This window comes from Sminthopsis crassicaudata, chromosome 3 (assembly GCF_048593235.1).
Source record: "Sminthopsis crassicaudata isolate SCR6 chromosome 3, ASM4859323v1, whole genome shotgun sequence".
Lineage (NCBI taxonomy): Eukaryota > Metazoa > Chordata > Mammalia > Dasyuromorphia > Dasyuridae > Sminthopsis > Sminthopsis crassicaudata.
This window is the reverse complement of record NC_133619.1, coordinates 616,004,392-616,031,913: the sequence shown is the minus strand read 5'-3', so window position 1 is coordinate 616,031,913 and position 27,522 is coordinate 616,004,392. Positions and strand designations below refer to the sequence as shown.

Genomic DNA, 27,522 nt, shown 5'->3' with positions numbered 1-27,522 from the left:
ATGTACATCCTAGTTGTCACTATATAAATTATTTTCCTGGTCCTACTGATTTTATTTTATGTTAGATCAGTCTTCCCTGAATACATCCACTGTAGGTTTTTTTTTTTTTTTAATGATGTAGTGATCTTCCTTCACATTCAAGTAACACAATTTGTTTAGCCATTTTCCTCCTGATAGGCATTGATTTTATTTCCAATTCTTTGCTGCCCCCCAAAGCTGTCTCCATTGCTGTGGGAGATATTCACAAGGGAGAGGTTCTCAAGACTCTTCTAGCAAGTGAAAAATGTTGAGAGGAAGGGAGAGTGAAAAAGAACAGTGGCCTTAACCAGCTTTCAAGCCTCTGAAAAATGAATTCTCATTTCTTCATTGGCACACAATCCTAGATTGCTACATAGCTTCTCTGCTATAGGTTCAAAGGAGGCCCATGAAACAGATGACCCAGCAAAACAGTCCCTCTCTTTCCCTTTCCTCTAAAAACTCCTTTACTCACTAGGAAAGCGGCTGCCTATATGACCTGGGAAAACTTTCCTGGCTCCAAACATCTACAAATAAGCTCTTGAACACTGAAACTATGCTTCTGGGATAAACCAGTTATGTTAATAAATGCCTGTGGTTAATGCTCTGAAGTGTAAGGCTGAGGAGAGAGTCTAGTTTACTAAGGAGCCAGGGGTGATCAAAGTCCACTATGGATTGCTTTTCCCCCTGCTGAGAGTAGCTTTTGAGGTGGTTTTATGGCTAGAGTGTGCAGGACAACTATTCCAGAGCCAAACCAAGGAGAAGTAGAGAGTAATGCGAGGCAAAGTTGTTAGTAATTCGAGGTATCATTAAGAGATTTTTTTCCCCTAAGACCACATATTGACATCGAGAGATCAATCTCTTCCAAGTTATGAGGATCCAGGAAGTTTTCTCCTCTTAATTTTAGTGTTAAACACACCCAGGAAGAAGAGAGGAAGACAGGTTGCTCAGTAAATAGAGAATACAGAAAAAAACCAATTTTCTAATAGTGGCTTTTAAGTAACCACCCTTGGAAAATGAAAAAAAAAAAAAAAACTTGGCAATACTTAAAAGAAGTCAGGAAGCAGACAAGGATGAATATAGAACCAAAAAAATTATTCTTTTTTTTTTTCCCCCCCTAAGGCTTATAAAGGGATTTTCTCACAACTCTCCCATAAGTATATAGATGATCTCTGAAGGACAGGTATGAAGCGTTCCCTCCACCTATGCATATTCCAACACTTTATGTCTTAAGCAGAAGTTTATTATGAACAGAAACGGTTGAGGGAGTTGCTGAGACATACAGAAGTGAGTGTGAACATGAGTCCAATAAAATTTACAGCCTTAGAGGCTCCCTCTCCATTATCTTTTTCAACTTCAGAACCCCTACAAAAGCAGCTGCTAGATACAGAAAGGCAGCATGTGGGACTCACAATGGTGAGGTGCCATGATTCCAGGCTGACCATGAGAGAACCTAGTCCCAGATACAGACACCAGGTCAAACAAACCCTTCCCTCCTGGCAGTACCAGCAGCATGGCACACATGACCTGCTCTCTCTTTTGCCAAAAGCCAGCTTCAAAATGGAGGTGGGTCTCTGCCAAGCTCCAAACAAGCTCTGCAGTTTGGGAGGTTTTCCATCCCTTTCTCAGAATGGAGAAGAGACACTCTGAACGCCCCTTGAGTCAGAGCCCTCAGGCCTGGAAAATACCTGAGTCACTAGAAAGGACAAATGTGTGAAAAGACTTCAGCTGACCAAGTGAACCCAAGCCTGCTAACCTCAAAGGCCCCGATTACTAATCTGCCCAGAGACTGACTTGTGGTGAGCACTCTGGTTTGACACCCCAGTGCTCCCACCAAAAGGTGGGCCAGCATCGCCCTGCACAAACAGGGTTGCCCACAGAGTCTCTCCTCTCTGCACGACAAGCTCCCAAGAGTCTGCCCATACATCAACCCTGCTGAGAAAGCATAAAAGGGGCAAGCCTTACAACCAAGCAGTCAACTTCCAGAGACCACTGGGGAATCAAAGGGAAGGATACTAGGAGGAGGACGGTTTCCAAGGACTGGATCTTATGGGCATAGAAGTGGGAACGACATGTTTCTCAGCAACTACTGCCAAGAGAAACATGGGAGACAGGGTGGGGGTTGGAGGGCAGAGAGAAATGCTTTGGGGGAGGCATCATTAAGTGGCTGGAAATAGAGAAAGCAACCCCAGTGGGCACTGTTAGGGTTTGGCTTTTCTCTGAGTACCACAAATGGGCACTGGGAGTCTGCAGGGTGCAATAAAATAACTTTCTTAACTCCTTCTTCACTCTGACATTTCCTGTCCTAAGGCCCCTCCCACATTCCTTGTTCTAAGGGCCCTTCCAGTCTGCTATCCTATGATCCATGACTATCAGTGGCTGGCTAGCCAGGTCCTTTACTACCAAATTGCTTCAATGCAAATTCATAAAAGGGCATGCTATCATCTCCAACATTAAAAAAAAAAAAAAAAATATGTTTAAACAAACAGATGAACATCAGTTTAAAAATATGCTCCTGAGCAATCTCATAACCACCCTTGGCAGCTTTTTTCTTCCCTGCTAGTCCAATAAAAAGAGAAAGATGACCAATGACCCAATTTGGGCCTTGTACCCAAGAGTTAAATGATATCAAGTTAAGAGTCAGAGGTGCTCATTGGCACAGAAATAAGACAAAGGGTTTCTAACGTGGGTGACATTATTCAAAGAAATCCCTTACCTTTAGTAGCAAGACAGAGATAGAATACAAGCTAAAATTGGCTTCTTTTTCTCTCATAGGAATTTTTATAAGCAATATGTTCCTTAAATGCAAGAAAATACCTGCCAGATGTGACTACCTCCTCCAAAAAGGCTCTTTGAGCTCCGTGCTGCAGAGTAACCTGGCAACCTCCTTTCTGCCCCCTCGTCCCACTTCCAAATACCTATTTTAAGTGAGCTTTATTTGTATCACAAAGTTCCTTCTCCTGCTTGTTCTTCATGGAAAGGAATTGTACCAGGGCTGGCACCTCACCAAGATCACAGAGTCTAGGCAGATTCCTGCCTTTTGGGAGTGCCTGGAGAAGTACAAACATGCCCAGGCCACATCCATGGCATGGGCAGCTCCTTTCCTCAAGGGTATAAAGGATTCCCCCAGCCTAGCCAGAATCACAATGAGGATCATACCCAGAGCTTCTTTCTCACTAAGCATGACCTTAGACATGCCTCTGTTTGGGGCTGAAGAAGATATGAGGAGAAAAAAAAGGCAAGGTCTCTGATATCAATGGCCTTATGACGTAGTAGGGGGAACAAGACTGAAATAATTGTGTACTACAAGGCAGAATATAAGTAGATTTTTAAAAGGGGGGAAATTGCTATAAGCAGTCAAAACTGTGAGACAGGCCTTTTCAAGAGAGATTCAAGGAGATTTTAAGAGAGGAGAACAATAGAAATGTACAGATGATGAGGGAGAAGACTTTCCAAGAGAATGAACAGCATAAAGAAGTTGCCCAAGAGGCGAAGCAACTATTTCAAAAGATACTAAGTCTTCCATCCTTAGAGGTTTTTAAGCAAGGACTGTATGACCACCTGTTGAGTAGGCAATGGAAAGGATGCCTGATTAAACCTGGTTTGCACTAGATGGACATTCTGGCTCCTTCCAATTTTCCGATTCTGGCCATAATCCAGAACTCTATCTCAAAACCTGCACTCTTTCCTAATACAAGAAGGGAATACATTTGTTACAGGAAAGCTGGTACTGCTTCAGACCACAGAACAGAATTAAATTGTATCACTACAAATCTAGGTCCATCTTTGGTTATTTTGTTATGTCATATTCATTTTTGAATATATAATTCCTCTCTCCTTCACTGTTGTAAGAGAGTATCTTACATATGTTACAAACCAGCTCTTGCAAGAGATTATGTAAAGGGGAGGGAGGGGAAGTTCAGCAAAAATGAACACAGTAAATATGGCTGCCAATAAAAGCAATATTCCACCCCCTTGTTCCCTTAACTCTGAAATCCAGAAGAATGGGGGTTTCTGTACAGTGGCACAGAGAAATACTTTTTTTAGTTCATCTATAGGAGCCAAATATGGTCATTTTAATGACACAGCATTCAGATTCACTTTATTGTTCAGTTTACATAATTGTAATCATTGTCTATTCACATAAGTTCAGACAAGTCTTTCCATGTTTCTTTAATTCTTAATATTTCTTATGATATACTAATATTCCATTATAATAACACAGTTTGTTTAGCCTTTTCTCAATTGATAGGCATCAACTTTGTTTCCAGCCTCTGTTACCACAGAAAGAGCTGCTATGAATACTGATAGACATCTTTTACCTCTTTGTGGTCTATGCCTAGCAGTGGGATCTCTGTATCAAAGGAAATGGTTTTAGTAGCCACTTAAAAAAAAAAAAAATAGTAATTCCAAATAGTTTACTAGAATAGGCAAACCAATTCACAGTTCTTCTGGTAATTCCTCCAACATGGACCCCTCTTCCATGTTTGAGCATCTTTGCAATGGCTCTTGGTCTTCTGTATTTGTGTAATTCCCTTTTATAAGTTAGATATCAGACCCAATGGAATGTGAGGATTATAAGGGATCTATGTCCATGGAGTCCAGCCCAGGAGCTCTAGGAACCCCTCCCTCGAATCCACCCAACAGTCGAACTGCCATTCACCATTCACCTTTCACGCAAGGCTCTCTTCTCTTCCTTACTCTGCTTTCTGGTTCAAACAAAACAAGGCTCATCCTTAGTCCTCCTGGTGTTTTCTCTTCTTCAGGCTCAGTGTGCTTACGTCTTTAACTGGTCTTCCTAGGACAGAGATGCAAGTCCTTTCCCCAGCCTGGCTGCTTTCCTCGGAATTCTCTCAATTGATCAATGTTCCTCTTGATGCCCAGAACTGAAAACAACACGAGCCTTGTAAAACTAAACTATACTTGCCAGGATCCTCTTACATCTTCTGTCACTGGCTATATTAGCTACCTCTCCCAACTTTGTGTCATCTGCAAATCTGATATGCACATCACCTATGCCTAATACTTTAATCAGTTACATGGATAAAATGCAAAGAGCCAAGTACAAGTTTCTAACATATTTCCCTGGAAGTCTCATGCCATGCTGACAAGGCGGGCACAGTGGGTACAGCACTGATCTTAGAGTCAGGGAGACTAATCCAGACTCAGACACTTCGTTAATTGTGGGATCTTGGGTAAAAATCACTTAACCTCTGGTTTGCCTCAGTGTCTTCAACTGTGAAATGAGAATAATAATAGCATTTACCTGAGTTGTTATGAAATCCAGTTAAATAAAATTTGTTAATAAATGGAATATAGTAGGTACTGTGTAAGTCCTATTGTTGTTGACATTGAATCCAAAACAACTACTAACCAACACAGGCTAACCAAACTACTAACCAAAACAGGCTAACCAACTAGTTCATCTATTTGATTTTATTATCATCTAATCTATAGTTATTTATCTTCTCTATAAGTACAGTATGAGATGCTTTAAATTGTTTGCTAAAATCTAGATAAACTAGATAAACAGCATTCCTCTGTGTCTAGTACACACTCATCCCATTTTGTATTTGCTGCTCTGCCTAGTTTCTGCTCCATGAAACAAAAGGCTCCTCCCAAGATGAGCTCAGCAGTTCTAAACTTACCATCAAGCTGCTAACTCAAGGCTTGATTGACACCATTTCCCTTAGCTTCTTCTCCCCTCTAAAAGGAGGACTGGAGGGTGGAGTACCATACTCCTCCAGCTATAGAAACTGGATTTTTAGCTCATTCCTAAGTGAATTTCAACTCCAAAAAAAAAAAGATGCAGCTAATCCAGGTAACATCGAAGGTTTCCCTGGACCCCCATTTCCTGCCTCCTTTTGAGTGTTGTATTCCCCCATTAAATTGTAAACTCCTTGAGGGTAGAGGCTCTCTTTATCAATTGGATCCCCAGCCCTCAGCACAATATCTGGCACGAAATAAATGTTTAATAACTACAGATTGGATAGGATTAATAAATCTATCCTTTATCCCTTCTGGCTAAGTTATCCCAGCCAAACAAACAAACAAACAAATAAATAAGAGCTTGGTTGGCTCTTTGTAATACATAGTTTTCAGGGCAGAGAGGTGATACAATGGATAGAGTACCAGGTCTGGAATCAGGAACACTGATCTCCCAGAGTTCAAAACCAATCTCAAACACTATCTGTGTAACCCTGAGCAAGTCACTAATTGCTTCAAGTTGCTCATTTGTAAAATGAACTGGAGAATGAAATAACAAATCACTTCAGTAGCTTTGCCAAGAAAATCCCAAATGAAATCAGAAAGATATGATTGAAAAAGAACTGAACTGTTAACAATTTACTTGCCTATCTAGAAGTTCACCAACCATCTCTTTAATGATCAATTGAGAATTTTTTCCAGCAATATAAGTAAACTTCCTTGTGCTGTAGTTTGTTCTGTTCCATTTTTTGAAAATTGAAACACCTGCTCTTCTTCAATTTTCTATGACAGTGGCTCAGTTTTCCCATCAGCCAGTTCTTCCAGAAACTAAGAATATAGTCCATCTGGGCCAAGGGACTTGAACCCATGAAGGGCAACTAGCTTCCTTCTTATTATCTTCTTATTCTATTTTGAGAATTAGTTCCTATAAAATGACTGATGTGAAGATTTCCCCCCCCTCATGTTGACAACTTTCTTTAATCCTAGCTAACCTGATTTTTTTCCTGTTAAATTTCATTTAACATAAATTTAGTTCATCTTTTGAGATCTGTTTTTCTTTACTTTTATAAGATTGATTTCCATTTTCTTTCTCCCTCCATCCCCTTCCCCACTCCAAGATGTCAACGAATTTGATATGTTATATATGTACAATCATATTAAACATATTTCCATATTAGCCACGTTGTGAAAAAAACAATCAAAAGAAAAGGGAAAAACCATTAGAAAAGAAAAAAACAACAAAAATGAAAATAGTCTGCTCTGATCTGCATTTAAACTTCATAGTTCTTTGGATAGTGGATAACATTTTCCATCACCAGTCTTTTGGAATTGTCTTAGATCAGTGTTTTGCTGAGAAGAACTAAGTCTATCAAAGTTGATCATTGTAATTTCTTCTAGTCTTTGGTTAAGGATTCCCTACTCAGTCAAGACTATAAAAGATAATGCTTTCCATTTAAAAAAATGAAATAATATCAAGAAATCCATATGACACTTATTGTCATGTGTTCTAAGACATTGGTCTAAATCATATTTTGCCAAACTGCTTTCCAATTTCCTGTTGAGTCCCATTTTGAACAATGTTATGAATTCAAGGCAAAAATATGATGGCTCAACAGGAAGATTCCAGAAGAGAGAGGAACTTGCACATAGAAAGAAGTTACTAAAACTTAGGAAGCCAACAAAGTCAAAACAGCTACATGTAAGGCCTCTTCCCCCTATCCCCTCCAAAAAAAAACAAAAACAAAAAAAAAACAAGAAGAAAATGATAAGAAAAGTATGAAAAGAGAGTCAATATCTTGGTAATAGAGGCGTGCACGCATACACACACACACACACACAAATATTGAAGAAAATAACATCTTGAAAAACAGAATTGTCTTGTGATGAAGAGAGTGATCTACACCCAGAAAAAGGGCTGTGAGAACAGAGTGTGGTTCACAACATAGCATTTTCACTGTTTTTGTTGTTGTTCGCTTGCATTTTTTTTCTCATTTTTTTTTTCCTGTTTGATTTGATTTTTTTCTTGTGCAACAAGATACACACTCAATTGGGGATAAAAAGTTATTTTACTTTATAAGGAAATAGAAGGAAGGGAAAGAGATAAAAGAAAGGGGAAAGGGGAGTTGGTATTTGGGAAGGAGAGTTCCCGGAAGTAGTAGTCAGAAACAAAACACACTTCGGAGAAAAGGATAAACAAGGAAATAAGGAAGGAAATGTAAAATTATTAAGCATAACTATGAATGTGAATGGCATGAACTCACTAATAAAAGGAAGCAGATAACAGGATGGATTAAAAACCAGAATCCAACAATATGTTGTTTACTAACACATTTAAAACAGAGAGATACACACAGTAAAAATATGGGATTGGAGCAGAATATATTATGCTTTAGCAGAAATTTAAAAAAAAAAAAGGGGGGGAGTAACCAACATGATCTCAAACAAATCAAAAGCAAAAACAAATTTAATTAAAAGAGATAAATAGTTAAACTACAATATGCTGAAAAGGTACCATAAATAATGGAGTATTATCAATACCAAGCATACATGCACCAAATGATATAGCATCCAGATTCTTAAAAGAAAAATTAAATGAGTGACAGGAGGAAATAGACAATAAAAATCCCCACGATCAGATGTGAATTCTACCAAACATTTAAAGAACAATTAATTCCTATACTATTGCTTGGGACTGGTTGGGTGCAAGACCCCCTTCCCAATTCAATTAATTAATCAGAGACATCATCAGGTACAAAGAGTAAACATTTATTTAATCCCTGCAGGGAGAAACCCAGATACAAACCTGGAAGTAATCCCAACCACTACCATGTGCACCTGGAACCTTACCTGCTTCAGGCTTGTCCAGGGTTTAAAAGCAAAAGACTCAAGCCTTCTCATTGGATAGACTAACAGGATGGACCATCCTTGACCAATGATCACCAATGCTGGCTGCCTCCCACAGGTCATGCCACTTCCTGTATCTCAGGTTCAAAGTACCTTCCTCCAGAAAGTAAATGACCAAGGTCTCATTCTGGGAACATGTGACTCAATACTGAGAAATACTTCATCCAATCAGTCCCATTCACTATATAAATTATTTAGAAAAACAGGCAAAGAATGAATCCTACCAAATTCCTTTTATGATACAAATATGATGTTGGAAGAACAAAACCAAAGAAAACTATAGACCAATTTCCTTAAAGAATATTGATGCAGAAATTTTAAATAAAATACTAGCAAGGAGATTTTAGCAATATATCACAAAGATCATACACAATGACCAGATAGGATTTAAACCTGGAGTGCAGGAATGTTTCAATATTACAAAAACTGTCAGCATAACTGAAAGTATTAACAAAAAACATATGATTATCCCAATAATTGCATAAAAATCTTCACAAAATATAACACACATTTCTTTTTTTTTTATTCATTTTTCCAAATTATCCCCTCCCTCCCTCCACTCCCTCCCCCCCGATGGCAGGTAATCCCATACATTTTACATGTAACACACATTTCTACTAAAAACACTAGGAAGCATAGGAATAAATTAAATTTTCCTTAAAATGACATAATATCTACCTAAAATAATCGGCAAGCATTATCTGTAATGCAAACAAGCTAAAAGCCTTCCCAATAAAATCAGGGCTGAAGCAGAGATGCCCATTATCATCAATATTATATTATTATCATATTCAATAATGTATCAGAAATGCTTCTGATAACAATAAGGGAAGAAAAAGAAATTAGAATAAACTATTACTCTTTTCCAGATGGTATGATGGATATACATAGAGAATACTAAAGAACCAAGTAAAAAACTAGCTAGAATAATTTGCAGGCTATAAAATAAATTCACATAAATCACCCTGATTCATATATATATATATATATGTATATATACCAACAAATTCCAGTAGTGTGTGATATCTATCACAAATATCTATCTAAAATAACTGCAGAAAATATAAAATACATGGGAGTCTCTTTACCAAGACAAGTTATTATAACAAGACTAGTTATTAATAACACTAGGAACAAAATACTTCACACAAACTAAGTCAGATCTAAAGAAATATTAGTTGCTCATGGGTAGGCTGAGCCAATACAAATAAAAGGAAAATTCTATCTAAATCAATTTACTTATTCAGTACCATACCAATCAAATTACCAAAAAAAAAAAAAAAATTATAAAGCTAGAAAAAATAATAAAATTCATCTGGAAAAACAAATGGTCAAGAATATAAAGGGAAACAATGAAAAAAAAATGTGATGGATGTGGTCTAGTAGTATCTCAAACTGTATTACAAAGTAGTAATCATCAAAACAATGTGATTAAGAAATAGAATTTTGTATCAATGTAAGATATTAGGTACATAATACGTCCTACTTAATGACAATAATAATATAATATTTGATAAATCCAAAAATCCAAACTCTTGGAACAAAAGCCTCCTCTTTTTTTTTTTTTGCCTAAGGCAATTGGGGTTAAGTGACATGCCTAAGATCACACAGCTAGGAAGTGTTAAGTGTGAGACCAGATTTGAAAATTTGGTCCTCCTGACTTCAGGGCTGGTGCACTATCCACAAAATCACCTTGATGCCTTAGAGACTACTTTCTGATTAAAAATTGCCAGGAAAACTGGAAAGCAATTTGGCAGAAACTAGGTATAGCCCAACATCTCATACCAAGGTATACCAAAATAAAATAAAAATGGGTATCCCTTTTAAAAATAAAGGACTATTTTATAAGCAAATCAGGGAAGGATAGGCAATTTTGCTTGTCAGATTTCTGGATAATAAGAATTTATGAGATAGAAAGCATAATGGAATGTAAAATAGATCATTTTTATTACACTAAATTAAAAAGGTTTTGAATAAAAAACCCCTGATGCAGCCAAGAGTAGAAGGAAAGCAGAAAACGGGGAGGAAGGGAAATTTTTACAGCAAGTTTCTCAAATAAAAGCCTCATTTCTCAAATATATAGTGAACCAAGTCAAATTTGTAGGAATACAAATAATTTCTCAATTGACAAATGGTCAAAGGATATGAAAAGACAGTTTTCAGAAGAAGAAATTAAAACCATTTCTAGGCATCTGAAAAAATTGCTCTAAATCACTATTGGTTAGAGAAATGAAAATTAAAATAATTCTGAGATTCTACTTCACACCTATCAGATTAATATGATAGAAAAGGAAAATGTGGGACACTAATACACTGTTGGTGGAGTTGTAAAGTGATCTAACCCATTCTGGAAAGGAATTTTGAATTAAGCTTGATGAACTATAAAACTGTGTATATCTTTTTTTCTTTTTTTTTTGCTGAGGCAATTGGGGGTAAGTGACTTGCCCAGGATCACACAGCCAACTGTGCATATCTTTTGACCCAACAATACCACTACTAGGTCTCTGTCCCCAAAAGACTTAAAATGAAAAAAGGAAAACAAACAAACAAACAAAAACACCAGGGGCAGCTAGGTAGAATCTTAGACAGAACACAGGCCCTGGAATCAGGAGGACCTGAGTTCAAATGTGGCCTCAAACACTTGACATTTACTAGTTGTGTGACTCTGGACAATTCACTTAACCCCCACTGCCACACCAAAAAAACAAAAACAAAAACAAAAAAACTCACAAAAAAAAAAGACTAAAAAGAAAAAGCTCTTTTTGTGGTAGCAAAGAATTGGAAACAAAGGAGATCAATTGGGGAATGGCTGGGTATATGATTGTGACAGAATACTACTGTGTGAAATGTTAAGCAGGATGGTTTCAAAAATATCTGGAAGACATGAACTGACACAAAATTAAGTGAGCAAAAACAGCTATTCTCAGTAATACTGTAAGACAATTTTGAAGAATTTAAGATAAATGCTATCTGCCTCCAAAGAAAGAACGGATGGAGCCTAAATGCAGATCATTTTTTAAAACCTTTTTTCTTTTCTTTCTTTTTTTTCCCTCTCCTGTTTTCTTTTACAACATGGCTTATTTTTGCACAACTGCACATGTATATTTTATAACTGCCTGCCTTCTCCAGAAAGAGGGCAGGAAAGGAGGAGGAAATAGAATTTGGAACTCAACAAAATTTAAAAGGAGAATGTTAAAAATTACTTCTACATATCACTGAGGAAAAAAAATTTTAAAGGAAATAGACAGCCAAGATGTAGATTCTGTAAGATTATACTTAGTTTTTACAATAAAAAGGATTTTTTTGGTAGAGGAGAGTAATGGGGAAGAAGCACGTAAAACACAAATTTGTTTTTTAAGTGTTGATGAATCATTCTTAAAAATCAAACAGAAACTCTGAAAGGGCATAGATAAGCTTGGTCACCTAACTATCTTAAGTCTAAAGTATACAAAAAGAAAAAGAAATTTACACCTTCCTATGTTCTTTGTTTTCCTTTTTTTTAATTTACAGGAAAATGTTTATATCTATTGATGTTTGTCAAATTCACAATAATCATCATTTTGCAAGATTACATCAACTCTGACAATCACACCTCTTTTGCACTCCTTATCCCTGAGGCCCTCCTCACCCTCTAATTGGAGAAGATAGAGGGAAAGCACTGAAGAACTCCTCCCAGAACTTTCTAAAATGGAGAAAATCTAGGGCATTCAGCTCATCATTTCCCACTATCTGGCTGCTCTCCTGGATTTCATGATCTCCACAAACTAATTTCTTTGCAAGATGAAGTCAACCCCATAATACACAGCTCTTCAGATCATTGGGAAATGATTCTAGGCTCCAGGGTTCCATCATGCCCAGGAGCTAGGTATCCTTCTTTCCAGGCTCTTTCTCGGCTCCTTTTTTATGTGTAATCTTCCCTTCCTCATTAGATTGTGCGCAAAGATTGTTTTATCCTTTCTTAGTATCTTCAGTTTTATCCTTTCTTTAGTATCATTATTTCCCAAGCACAGGGCTTGGGAAAATAGTAGACACTCAAAACAAGTTTAGTGACTGATTAATAAAAAGGAAAATTAAAGCAAAAATAGTCTTGCCTTATATAAAAACAAAATCTGTTTTCTTCAGTTTGTAACCATTGGTCCTAGTTTTTTTTCTCTTGGACTAAGCAGAACAATTCTAATCCTGTCATGTGATCATTCTGGCAGGCAGAAAGCCCTGAAGGAAAGCACATAGGGGTTGCTGTGAAAAAACATATTTCACATTCATTGTGGCTTAGAATGTCAATAAAATTCCAAATACCTTAGAGAAACTTTTTTGTTTGGGCTCCAAATACTCTTTAAAAAAAAGAAAAAAAAAAAAACCAAAAAACCCCCACCAACAATAAGAACCATCACTAAGAATGTGACCTGCACATAATATACCCATCTAGAGTTGCAAATTGTTTCTTGTCATCAAAAAAAAAAAAAAAAAAAAAAAAGATTGATGAGAAATTAAAATATATCGCTCAATTATAATATATCTGATATAAGACTTACCTCTATTTCATCCCCCTACAAATTCTTACTAATTTATGTATCTTGATTCAGTCAAGGAATAAATTGATTTGACAAAGCCAAGATGTTGTCATCATAACCAATGGTTCCATCCCTCCTATGTGGGAAAAGGAACCTAGAATAATTCAAAAGCCAGTAGAGGTAGAAAAAATGAGGGTGAAAGGAAGCTGCGACCAGACAAGAGCCAGAGAGAATGATTTCCTCTGTCAGAGAGGCACTTTATATTGAACAATTGCTCTATTAAGTGCTGATGGCTGTTCCCAGGTGAAAACTAGAGTACCCACCCACAGCACTAAGTGGCTTCGTACTGTGCTTTTCCATTTTATAGATGGAATGACTACATTCAGACATGAAATATTACCCAGATCATTAGCAAGCATTAAAAATGCAAGCAGGATTCTCAAAAATGACATGAGAAGGAGCCCATTAGGGGAAATGTCACCAGTGTGCTGGAGGAAAGAGATACTTTCCACAGACAATGTTACTTGCCTACAAAAAATGGTTGCATCCAACTTCAAACTCTGGACATGACTACTTTCACTTCATTTCCACTGGGCCCTTTTGGAAAAGGGGATGGAAAAGGTAATCCAAATTACCACCTGGCTTTCACTGGCTAGGGGATCTGCTTCACAGAAAGACAGGAGGTTGGGGAAACTAGATGGCACAGTGGATAGAGCACTGGCCCTGAAGTCAGGAGGACCTGAGTTCAAATGTGGCCTCAGACACACTGCAGCTAGGAAGTATTAAGTCTCTGAGGCCACATTTGAACTCAGGTCCTCCTGACTTCAGGGCCAGTGCTCTATCCACTGTGCCATCTAGTTTCCCCAACCTCCTGTCTTAGCCAAAAGAAAAAAAGAAAAAGAAAAAGAAAAGAAATATAGGAAGTTATTGTGCAAGGTAGTATTAAAAACACTATGCCCTTGAATAAAAGTAATTATGATGGAGACTGGTTCAGCCTTGCAAGAATGGATATTTTTGCCAGCTCAAAACAAATTTGCAGCCAACCTATTCTCCCTGCAAGATGTGTAACAGGAATCAAATTAAATAAAACCAACCATCTTTATTGCCTGGCATTATCCAAAAAAAAAAAAAAAAAATGTGTATTCTCAATAGACAAATGACGAATGGCAAACGTGGTTCAATGTCCTAGGAATCTTGGTACTGTTTGGAATCTAAAACTGTTACTTGATGTGAAGATCAACGAATCAGAGATCTTAAAGGACTGTTGCAGGTCACCTTCTTATTTAAAGGGTATTTTATAACCCCAGGACATAACACACATAGCAGGTGTTTAATAAATATTTATTGATTGATCCAGTCTACCCTTTCTTTAGAGGAAAAATAAAAAGATGAGGAAACAGAAACCTGAGAGACTAAGTTATTTGCTCAAGATTATACAATGACTCTTCCTTAGGATAGGTGAGAATTGTTTACATGATTGTCTATCACACTCTTGTACAAGGGCATGGTGGCCTCATGTCTGTGGAGTTAGATCTGGGCTCATCTACTACCAAAAAGAATAAAAAAAAAGCCTACATATTATATTTCAAGAAAGTTTAAAAGAAAACTAGTCAGGTCTCTTAGAATCTGAGGACAAAGTGGAAACAGAAAGAATCCACAGTCACCTCCAGAAAGAAACCCCAAAATGAAAATCTCTAGAAACATAATAGCCAAAGCTTTCAGATTAAAAAAAAAAAAAAATACTGCAAGCATCCAGAAAAAAAGAATCCAAGTACTAGAGAACGTCAGAATCAACAATAATTTAGCAGTCAGCATTATGAAGGAGTGAAAAATGATTCTAGAAGGCAAAAGGTACAGACTAACAACCTAAAATAATTTATCTAGCAAAACTGAGTATAATCATACATGTAAGAAAAAAAAAATAGGCCTTTGAGGAAACAGAAGACTTCCAAGCAATTCTGATGAGAATATTAGAGCTTCACAAAAACTGAATTTCAAACACAGTAGTTAAAAAAAAACAGGAGAGGATTATCATAAGGGACTAAATGAGAATAAACTGCTTACATTTTTTTCCCCTGAGGCAATTGGGGTTAAGTGACTTGCCCAGGGTCCCACAGCTAGGAAGTGTTAAGTGTCTGAGACCACATCTGAACTCAGGTCTTCTTGATTTCAGGGCTGGTGTTCTATCCACTGTGACACCAAACTGCCCGCAACTGCTTACATTTTTAACATAAGGAGATGATATAGGTGTATATTATAAGTCCTATAGTAATCAGGCATTATACAAAGAATCTAATTAGACCAAAACCCCAAGACTATTATGTCTTGACGATATTAAAAATGAATGGAAAAAGAGGAGAGGGAAAAGAAGGTTAATGAATATTATCTCACATTCAGGGTATACAAATAGGAGTCCACACAACAAGAAGGAAGGAAGATTAACTTCATGGTTATATGAACTGGTCAAAGGAGGGAGGATTATACAAAAACACAATTTTTTACATTTCACACAACAAGGAAATAGGAAGGAAGGAGAAGGAGGAATCAGAAGGAGGGTAGATTAAGTAGGAGACTAGTCCTAATCAAAACAAATTCTAAAGATGCACAAAAATGTTTATTGCTCTTTATGAATGATAATCTGAAGGGAGGTATCCATCTATTGGGGATTGGCTGAACAAGTCATGGTGCATAAATGTAATAGAATACTATTGTGTTGTAAGAAAGGATGCAGGGAATGATTTCAAAAGAAATCTGGGAAGAATTGTGTGCAAAATAAACAGAATCAGAACAACTTACATTAGGAAAGGGAAAGGGAATTAAGACTTAAGAACTCTAATCAGAATGACCAATTATGTTCCCAGAGGACTCATGATGAAACATACTTCCCACTGACAGAGATGAATGATTTAAGAATACAGAGTAAGACACAAACATGGACACATATATGTATATATTTCTTGGTCAATGCAGAAATTTGTTGCTTGATTATACATGTTTGTTTTGTTAATGGGAAGGAGGTTGGAAAGGAAAAAAGGCAGATTTTTGCTGATTGAAAAAAAAATTTTTTTTTTTAATTTTAAAAGAAAACGAATGGGTTGTACTAGACCAGGGCTTTGCCAATGTTTTTACCCAAGAAATTTTTATGCAACCCCATCTCAAATCTGAGCCAAAGTGTTTATGGAAGCATTTGTGCATGAGGCATTACCAATGCTGTGTCTTCAGAACCAAGGGTGCGGTGAAGTCAGGTGATGTAACACTGGCAAATGCTGCCAGAAACACCTTGGATTCATAACATTTGATTTTGAATTAATTTTTGGTCATTGCATTCAGAAAACTTTTACCAAATCTTGGGGGATACCCATATCCAGTTACATTCCATATGGGTGATGACCCACAGTTTAAGAAGCTTTGGGACTAGATGATGTCCCAGTTCTAAAACTCCCCTGAGTTTGAATCCTGGCCTTGCTACTTCTGGCCAAAGTGACTGAACAAAATGCTTATCCTCTCCGGACTTTCATGCTGGGTGTTATTTGTAGAATGACAACCACTAATCTTTAAGGTCTCTTCTTTTTTTTTAATCTCACTAGCATATAATAATTAATAGAAGCTCACGAAACTGTCACTTTTCACTGCATGAAGGTCTCCAAAGCACAGCTGTAAGTGCTTCCTAATAGCTAAATTATTTGAAGAACTAACTGTACAGAGTTGGAAGAATTAGAATATAGGCCAGTAAACAGCTAATTGTAACTTAAAATTAAAGCAGATACTAAGTATAGATTAAGGAGTTGCAAAGAAAGAGTATGTGAACTTGGGAAAGTGGTTATGAGTTGAAGCAGATGGATGATATTATAAGATGTAGGGCAGTTCGCTTTACAATGAGTAAAACCTGGATTAAAAAATAACAAAACTTAATGATGGTGTAGAGCTGATTCTAGGCTTTCAGGAGCCATTCTCCTGGAGTACAATTCCACTAAATTGGAAAAGCATTTAGCACAGGTCTAATGATCTGCACTGGCCATTTAAGTACCAACCTAGCTAACTCCATCTAGGCTATCTGCTAGGTGACTTTCTTCTCCCTCCAGCCCCACCTCAGCAATTCTGAAAAACTAAATCTTCAGAAAAGTGTTGCAGAGTTAATGGAAGTAGGATCCACACTCTAAAAATCACTGATGCTTGAAGTATTGAAATAACAGAAATAAAAAGGAGGTCACTCCTTACTTAACACATTATATTTAGTGATACTCTCCTCCATAATGCTGTTTTAGAGATTCTGACTCATCTATGGACAAGAGTGCTTGCCATCCAGTAAAGACTGCCACCACCTCCTCTAACAAGTTAGGAATTAAGTGAAAGATTTGCTAACCTAGATAAGGTAAGATTTAACAAGCAAGAAAGGAAATCTGAAAACCCACGGCCAAGCTTTATTGTAAAGTTATAACAAAAACTCAGCTTTTCAATTATTTTCTTAAAAGCAATTAGTCAACAAGATTTATGAAGCACCTATTATGTGCTGGGCACTGGGCTAAGCCTTAGGGAGACAAAGAAAGGCAAAAGACAGTCCCTCCCCTCCAGGAACTCATAGTCTAATGGAGCATCTCAAAAGTCCATCAACTGGGAAATGGACAAAATAAACCTGAATACATGTTTGTAAGAAAATATTACTATACCATAAGAAATAATGAATAAGAAGAATTCAAAGAATCATAAGAAAATTTTATAGGTTCCTCAAAAAACTCTACATTACTCCTTAAGTCCACTTCCTATTTTTCTAATTTTCTTCAAATTTGGCTTTTGAAATCTGGTTTCATTATTCAATTGAGCCTGCTTTCTCCCAAGTTACCAATCATCTCTTATTGCCCCATTTGAGGGCCTTCTTTCAGTTCTCATCCTTCTTGAGCTTTTTGGATTGCTAGATAATAATTGACCACTCTCCTGGATTTTCATGGCACTACACTCTCTTTCTCAGTTCTTCTCTGCCTGTCCCCTTCTCAGCCTCTTTTGCTAGATTTTCATCCTTGTCAGGATTCTATTTCTATAGAACTGGATTTTCTATGGTCTGCCCTCTTCTCTTTTTTTTTTCATTATATCATCTTTCATGGTACTTTCATAATATCCCACTGGTTTAATTATCAACTCTATACAGATCTATATATCTAGCCCTAGATTTCTCTTCCAAGCTCCTCACTCATCATAACTTCCTAATGGATATTTCAAACAGGATGCTCCACAGACATCTCAAACTAAACATATTAAAAACAGAGTTCATACAACTCTGAAATGTTTAGGAACATTAATCAATGCAATGACCAATCACAATTCCAGCTAACTCGTGAGGAAATATCCTGCCCACTTCTTGTCAGAGAAATGATAAATTGAGAGTAATGTCATTGGCAATTTGTTTTGCCTTTTGTTGTATCCCTAATGCTTAGCATGAAACCTGGTTCATGGTTGGTGCTTAATAAACTTTTGTTGACTTGCATTACCTTCATTAGATGAGTGAAAAGAGTAGTCTAAGTTTTAGAACATCTAGAAATAGGGGTGAAAAAGTGGTATTATTCTGAAGTAAGTAAACCTTGCCTTAACAAAAGAACCTAATTAATTCTGGTATGTTCTCTGTGCACTTCTCATAACACTGGCTTCGCTGCACTTTTGAGACGTGATTCAAATGGTTTTTCAAGATTTAGAAAAGTGACCTCAAAAGCAGTTTGCTGAAAGAAAAAAAAAAAAAAAGAAACAATACCACTGTATATAGTCTAATCAAGTAGCATTCCTGACTCTCCCTTAAAAAATGTCATTATTTAATGCCTTTTGTTTTTTACATAAGTTGTTTCAGAAAATACCAACTTTCCTAACAAAACAATCAAACACAATCTCTTTGAGTGAACTATCCAGCAATGAATATAGTTCATTCTGCCCCAATGAGAAAAAGTGAAGAGTCCAGAATGACTCTGAGATTTCTAGCTAAAGAATTTAGGAGGTGAAGAAAGTTTAAGGCATTATCATTCTCATCTTGTAGATGAGCAAACCAAGCTTAAGATAAGTTAAGGGACTGGAATAAGATCATGCAACTGGAAGCACCAAAACTGGGATTCGAAGGCCAGATCTTACACTCTGTTATATCCTGATAGAAAACTATAAACTGAGTCTCTGGAAAGCCAAATGGGAAAAACCATTTCAAGACTGACAGAAGAATTCACATTTTAAACTGTAAGTAATTATGTTTGTGGATGGGAAGTCAGCCAGAAACCTAACGGTTTGTCCAATCCCACATGCCGAGGACATAGTCACAGGACTACGTTCCCATTTTATATGAATCTCCTCTCCAACTCCCCAGTTTTCCCAGATGAATGCTGAAAGTTAGTCAGCAAATAAGATGCAAAGTATTTGTTCATTTCCCAGATATCCCTCTTTTTCTACAGGCACACTAACAGCCATTTTGTTGATTTCCTTCACTTTTTGTGACTTTTCATCAGCTTCAGTTCCCCTACTGATGGCACAATTCCTGCTGTACCACAGCATTTTCACATGTTTTTGAAAGTGGCTTTCTGACTCTCTGGATAAAGGCTGATTACATGTAAAGGCAACCTGAGGACATCTGAAAAATCCCTGGGCTAAGACCTGGGTTTGAATCTTAGCTTCATTACTTAATGGTTATATAATCTAAAGACAACAAGATAGTCAACCTCTTTGAGCTTCAATGTTTTATCACTAACAGCATATTAACTAATAAGTTATTGTCCAAATTTGCAAAAACATTTAATGGGGCAAAACTCCTTTTCCCTACAGATATGATACTGAGAGCTCACTTTTATGTAGGTTTTTAAAATTCCAAATCAAAATTTTTACCAAAAACCTGAGGTAAGTGATAAAAGTAAAGGAAACCCATTTTACAGATAAAGAAACTAAGGATCATAGAGAGGAAAGAGCCCGTATGTAGTCACATGGTAATCATCAGAACTAAGCCCTGAACCTAGGTCCTCTGGGTTCCAGTTTGCCAGGCTCCTAATACAAAAGATGCCTCACTTCCTAATTCTTTTAATTCATAAAGGCAAAAGGAGCTGACAAAACAACATGCTGACAAACTGATATCCTGAACAAAGAAGTTTCTGGGCAAAGGAAAGTTTGATGAAAAGCCTCTTTACTCTCTGAGATGACTCACTGATTTGAGCAAAATTAACATAACCTCACAGGCATTGTCAAGTCTATTTCCTTTATGGATTCTGGGGGAGAATCCTTTCCCATGTTATAAAACCCAGTATTGTTTTCATGTCTTAAATGACATAAAAATTTATATGCCTACTCCAGTATTCCTATTCCAGTTTCGAAGACTTCTTTTCTTATCCAGTCCAAGTAAATTTCTTTGTAGCTACATCCATTACCACCATGGAGGAAAAAAAACAAAACAAAACAACACTATGTATCTCCTCAAAGGATAACTTTTACTTGCTACAAGTTGGCATAAAAGTTCACCAGAAATAGAGTAGACCTGTGGTTCTTAAACTTGAAGTGAAAAGGGGTGTGGGATGAAGAATGTGAGATTTGAAGATGCAATCAAAATATCTTTGGTGGATACTTTCAAATCTAACAAAGATACCCGGGAAGCTCTGTAAAGATATTTCCAGGTTAGGTTAAAGACAGCGAATTATGGAATTATGGATCGGTCAGTGGGGCCCAGAGGAAGTGTGCAGCCTTGCTGATAAGCTTCCCCGTGGACTTGAGGGTACTTCCTCTGTGAAGGACTGAAATGCCTTTATGTTCAGGGATTAAAACAGGAAGACAGTCAGGAATCCTTATTTTTAAGGGGAAAGAAGGGATCAGTTGAGAATAGTTCTAAAAGTTTGGCTCTTCAGTTAAGAATGCTTTGAGGGTTGACCTCACAGAAGGTACTGACCACACAATCCTCACCAACCCTTTCCTTGCCACAACACAGGAAGAAGCTTCTGGATTCAAGAGATATCACTCATCTGATATTGGAGTATTTCTTAATTCCTTGGAGAAGGAAAAGGAATAGGGGGAAAGGGCCTAGACTGCTAAGAAGAGGGAGATATCACAGAAACCAAGAATCCATTTTACAGATGAGAAATCTGACACCCAGAGGCCAGTAACTGGGCCATGATCACAGAACTACTCCGTGATACCGAGTATCACTAGGTCTCAAATACTATCTTTAAGACTCCCAGTATGGCAGTGTAGTGCTCCTTCCACTACTACTAGCATATTTATGTAGCATTTTAAGGTTTACAAAACACTTTGTATGTGTTTTCTTATTAGATCCTGACAACCTTATAGATTAGATACTATTCTGAGCTTCATTTTACAAATAAGGAAATTGAAGCAAACAAGATTTAAGTGACTTGCTCAAGATCTCACTGCCAATTAAGTATTGGAGGCTAGATTTGAACTCCAATCTTGATTCTAAGCCCATCATATTTTTTTGGTCTCAGCCTCTGTAATCTTTCCCCAACTTGCCTATGCAACCTAGCCCTGGAAGTGGGTTAAGAAAAGACCAAATCAAAGGATATGAGCAGACAGTTTTTAGATGACAAAATTAAAACCATTTATAATAATATGAAAAAATGTTCTAAATCACTATTATCAGAGAAATGAAAATTCAGACAACTCTGTGATACCACTACACACCTGTCAGATTGACTAAGATCACAGGAAAAAATAATGATGAATATTGGAGGGGATGTGGGAAAATTGTAACACTGTTACATTGTTGTGGAGTTGTGAAATGATCCATTTCTGGGGAGCAATTTGGAACTATTCCCAAAGAGCTATTAAATTATACCCTTTGATCCAGCAGTCTGCATCAAACTACTGGGTCTATATCCCAAAGAAATCATTGAAAAGGGCTTACATATGCAAAAATGGTTGTAGCAGCCTATTTTGTAGTGGCAAGGAACTGGAAATTGAGTGAATGACCATCAGCTGGGGAATGGTTGAATAAGTCATACATATGAATGTTATGGAATATTCTATAAGAAATGATCAGGATTTCAGAGAGGTCTGGAGAGACTTATGTGATCTGAGGCTAAGTGAAGTTCAGCAGAACCAAGAGAACATTGTACACAGCAATTACAAGATTATGTGATAATCAAGCCTGATGGGCTTAGTGCTTTTTAACAGTGAGATGATTCAGTTTCAATGATCTTGTCATGGAGAGAGCCATCTCACTCAGAGAGAGGAATGTCGGGACTGAGTATGGATCACAACACAGTATTCTCATTTTTGTTGTTGTTGGCTTGCCTTTTTTTCTTCTCATTTTTTTTCTTTTTAATCTGATTTGTTTTGTGTGTGTATGCATGCAGTATAATTGTGGAAATATGTAGAGAGGAATTGTACATGTTAAATATTGTACATTACTTGCCCTGTAGGGTAGGTGGGAGGAAGGAATGGGGGAAAACATTTGGAACAAGGTTTTGCAAGGGTAAATATTAAAAATTATCTATGCATGTGTTTTGAAAATAAAAAACTTTAATTAAAAAAAGAAAGAAAAGACCAAGAAAAGAACCATGGGAGCTGTGCTCTAATACCTAAAAGTAATCATCAAGAAAAGGAAGGAAGGCCTAGGCTGCCTGCTCCAGAAGGAAGAGCCAGAATTCACAAATGGGAGTCAAAAGGAAGCAGACTTTGAGCCATTCCATGAAGTAATCTTCCAACAATTAGCACTCTCCATTCTTTCCCTTTACACTAGAGTCACAAAACAACAGCTTATAAAACCCAAGAATGAAATGTGTCCCATTCCTCAACTTTAGAATCACCTGTTGCCATATAAAGAAAGCCACTTAACCCGGTTTGTCTCAGTTTCCTCATCTGTAAAATGAGCTGGAGAAGGAAATAGCAAGTCACTCTAGGATCTGTGCCAAGAAAATCCTAAATGTGAAGTTAGATATGACTGAGACGACTTAATAATAAAATAATGATTAATGTGATGAAGATATAGAGAAGCGTGATCTTACATGAAGTGATACAGAGTAAAGTAAACAGAAGGGCAGTTAGGTGGTGTAGTGGATAGACTTCAGACATTTGACAGTTACTAGCTGTGTGACCCTGAGCAAGTCACTTGACACAAATTACCTCAAAAGAGGCAAAAAAAAAAAAAAAAAATCAAAAGTGGGTTTAACAAAATTTATAAAGATCAAGTAGGACTTGAAAGAATAGATATGAGAGGACATTTCCAACTCAGTCATGGAACCAGGAAGTCCACAGATGTTGCCCATAGCCCACATTCTCAGACTTTTTTCAAGCATGGATTAATTGTATTGATTTTCTCCCCTCCTTTTCATCTCTATATCTCCCTCCCTCTCCCCTTCTCCTCTTTAATTGCCTAAGTTAACAAATATAGGTAAATGACTCATCATACATAGGACCTTAAATCAAGACCTTTTTAGACTGTTTTAATATAAAAGCATCTTACTGAGTAGGTATTTTGATTGATGATACCCAAATACCTTAAGGAAAAAATCTTAAGATTTAGAAGTAAATCCATCCAGGGAAGTAAATTGTTTAAATCAACAGTGGCTGTTAAAAGAAGAAAATAAAAATGGCAGCCAAAAAAAAATCCTACAAGGTTTCAATCTGCTAGCCAACCTAACATGTTTAATAAACAAAGTTTTTTCCTAAGTGGTTTTAAACAAGAACTGCCTACAGCTAAACAACACATGGTGTTCTAACAAACCAGTCAAGCCTGCCTTCTTGCTTTCATATTCAGTCTTCTCTCTCCCACAAAATTGCCCTTTATAGATGACACTGGATGCTTCCAATCTCCCAAGCCACATTTCTCCTGTTTGAATCAGAACTCAAGGCCCTAGTATCAGAAATTCTCCCTGCCTCCCATATTAACAAAGTGCCAATTCCTGTTAGTCAAATCTTCTTCCGACATCTCATTATGGAGTGGGATGACCCGAGTTCTTGAGGGCTATGGGCAGAGCACAAAAAGCTCAGGCATGTCCTACTGGAAAATCTCAATATGAGAAGTTGAGGGAGGGCCTGTGGGTCTATGATAAAGTTTAGGGAGGCCCTCCCCCAGCAGGCAGGCCTTCTGGGCTCTCTCATAACCTTAGTCCTTGCTCTCATAACCTCTTCTCTGGACGATCCCAATAGTCTCTGAATTGTACCCGAGACCTGCATCCAGCACCTCCTTTTACCACTTCACCCTCACGCAGATTAAAAAAAACTAACTTAAATTGATGCACAAGCCTGAACCCGTCACTCTCATGCCCAAAAAGCTTCAGCTCAAATCCATTATACAAAATAGCACCTTCCCCCCGTGCAATTTGTATTCTCTGACGGGCTTTTTGCTATTCCCAAACATGACATTCCACTTGCCTCTTCCAAGTAGTGCCCTATGCCTGGAACATTCTCCCTTTCACTGCCACCTCTTGGAACTCCTTTCAAGGAAGAGCTGCGGCCTCCAAAAGGCCTTTCTTTGTCCTTATTCACCCTGGCTGTTTCAGAGTACTCCCCAGACTCCTAATCATTGTGTATTTTAAAATTGTACTTCCTGTATTACTGTGAAAATGTTCACCGTGGACTGCAAACATCTAGAGGGCAGGCACTGTCTTAACTTTGGATCCCTAATCCTCAGCAAAATCCTGGCAAATAAGACACTGGTTGATTGGCCAAGAGGAATTCTTCAGCCACTGTAATTCTCTCTCTTCAGATAAGTCTCTTATTTATAGAGCTGTGGTCTCTTTTGATAAGAGGGTCCCCCTGCCCTGAAAGAAATCTCCAGAACCTCCAGTACAAGCTCTCAGTACAAGCAGGGTCTAAAATTAGTGAGAAAAGAGCCCGATCTCATCTTTATTTAATACCTTTTAGAGGCTGGCTGGGGGGCTAAGCGATCTTCACTCGGCAGCCACGACTGCCAGTGGGAAACCCCTTAGACAGGAGCTCCTAGGCTCTGACCTCCACCCCAACACAGCCCCGTTTAAAAGCTGCCTTGCTTTAAGCCAAGAAAGGAAGCGGCCGCAGACCTTCCCGTGGGATCATGTTTCACACACAGAACAATAGTCCCCGGAGAACGGCTGTTTTCTGTTTTTCTCTAAGATTAGGGTCCCCGCCCTGTGGAGAGATGCACATGACACAGCAAAATGCTGCGGGGCGCACACATCTGCACGGGGAGTGTCGGTGCTCCCAGGGCTGGGGCCATCTCCGGAGAAGGGGAGAGAAAGTGGGGGGGGGGCCCACCAAGCACAGCAGAGTCTCAACGATCCGTTTGGCAGATTTCCTGGCAAAGTTCAAGTGTTTGTAGAACCCACGGAGCTCCACCCTGACCCGGAAGAGCAACTAGACCGAGACTATTATAAAAAGCGAGGGAATCAGCTGTCCCAGCAAGAAGCCCAGTTCTTATCCAAGTTTCTCAGCCTTCTCCAGAAGGAGGCACTGGGTGGGCCACTTCAAAGTCTTTCCTTCCTAGTTTCAAAAGACTTAGAAAAATGGGATAACAGCTAATAGAAGCTGGCTTCATAATCACTCTCTTATTCGAGTCTTACAACTTCTCTGGAGGCGGGTTCCGTGTTTATTCCCATTTTATAATTAAGTAAACTGAGGCAGACAGCGGCGGGCTGACGGCCCGGGGCCACACACCAGGGTCGGAGCGGCGTGCCTCGGACTCGAGGCCCAGCGCTCTAACCTCCGAATCACTCTTCGGCCTTCACGACTCTCCAGGCCCTGGGCCCACGGGGCCATTTAAAATGCGTTTCCTTCCCCGGCAGCCACAGCCCCATCTCCGGGGGTGTTTCTGAGCAGGCCCGCGCCGAGCTCCGGGGCGCACACCACGGCGGGGCCGAACCCCGAGCGTTTCTCAGGCACCCCCAGCGAGGGGGATGCGGAGAGAGCGCGGCCCCAGGCTGCAGGCTTTAGAGGAGGAGACGTTTATTAGGCGCCCGGCACTACTCCGGCCGAACGCGAAAGTTCCTCCGGGCCGGAGAAAGTGACGGGACCAAGGTCACACGGCCCGGCACCGCACGCTACCCCAGCACCAGGAGCGGGGAGTCCGTGAGAAAGGCCGAAGGCGGGGAGCCGCTCCGGACCTCCTTGCCCAGGGCGGGGGTCTCCCTCGGGCCGCCCCTTCCTGCAGCGCCGGACCACTCGGCTGAGGAAGATGTCCCGGAAAGCTCGCCCCTTCCCCTGCAGGCAGCCCACCAACATGCCGACTCTCCGCCCCAGAGAGCGCCCCGGAGGCCTTCTCCCCCCAATCCCGCCGCGGCCCCCGACCAGCAGAGCCACGCGCGCACGCGCGCTGCCTCTCTTCCTCCCCCGCCCCCTCGGAACGCTCCACTACGCTCCCCACCTCCCCCGCCCCCTCGGAACGCTCTCCTCCAGTCCGCCCCCTCCCCTCGGGAAACTGCCCCTCCCCCCTCTCGCTTCGGTGGGGGTCCCCCCCTTTCCCCACACACAACTGCCCCTTCCTGCCCCTCCCCCGCCGACTTCTAAGGCCCCTCTCAACAGGCGCGACTGTCTTCCCTTTTTAGGCTCCATGCCCCTCACCTGCCATGTCCCGGGCCCCGCCGCAGAGGGAGGCGCATCACTGCCGGACGAAGGCCGGGGACGGCACCTCGGAGCAGACAAAGGGCGCCGCCATGTTGGAGCCGGGCGGAACCGACCTCGCAGTGTTTCCCACGGCCGCCGCTTCCGGCCGGCCGGCAAGCAGATAAGGCGCATGCGCCCTGTCCCAACCTCGACCCTCTGGAACCCTGGGGAATTTAGGGGAAAGAGGGCCAACCGGGGAGTCACGTGGAGGCCGCCTCTGGGCGCTGCCATGACACCTGGGCCGAGCTAAGACTGGAGCGGTACACTTAAGTTTGGGAGTCATATCCCAAATATGGCGACCTTCTCTCCCCGCCTTTTCCCCCTTCAGCGTATAACCAGACACAGTTACAAATTTAATTAAGTTCAAAAAGTGCTGACGCTGTGCCAGATACCGAGGAAACTGACAAAAATCAGTCCCTGCCCTCAAGTCACTTACAATCTCCTGATAGAACTCAGACAGTGCCCACTGTGTGCCAGACACTGTATTAGACAATGAGGAAACTGATAAAAATCAGTCCCTGCCCTCAAGTCACTTACAATCTCCTGATAGAACTCAGACAGTGCCCACTGTGTGCCAGACACTGTATTAGACAATGAGGAAACTGACAAAAAATAAGTCCCTGCCCTCAAGTCACTTACAATCTCCTGATAGAACTCATACAGTGCCTACTGTGTGCCAGACAGTGTATTAGACAATGAAGAAACTGATAAAAATCAGTCCCTGCCCTCAAGTCACTTACAATCTCCTGATAGAACTCAGACAGTGCCCACTGTGTGCCAGACACTGTACTAAGCACCGAGGAAACTGACAAAAATCAGTCCCTGCCCTCAAGTCACTTACAATCTC

General features: G+C 39.4%; 1 protein-coding gene across 5 annotated transcripts in view; it reads right to left on the bottom strand.

The window, feature by feature from the left end:
• The window catches only part of ZBTB17 (zinc finger and BTB domain containing 17), a 47,765-nt gene extending 20,935 nt beyond the window's left edge, over nucleotides 1–26,830 (bottom strand). For 2 of the 5 annotated variants that reach the window (XM_074306175.1, XM_074306180.1), the window contains exon 1: nucleotides 26,634–26,774. In XM_074306175.1, coding sequence (XP_074162276.1) covers nucleotides 26,634–26,640 — 7 coding nt within the window. In that variant the 5' untranslated portion in view covers nucleotides 26,641–26,774. Of the gene's footprint in view, nucleotides 1–4,685; nucleotides 4,902–24,955; nucleotides 26,264–26,633 lie in introns of those variants that run through there. The other 3 variants (XM_074306179.1, XM_074306176.1, XM_074306178.1) reach the window with 3 other exon arrangements.
• Between the last annotated feature and the right edge of the window lie 692 nt (nucleotides 26,831–27,522).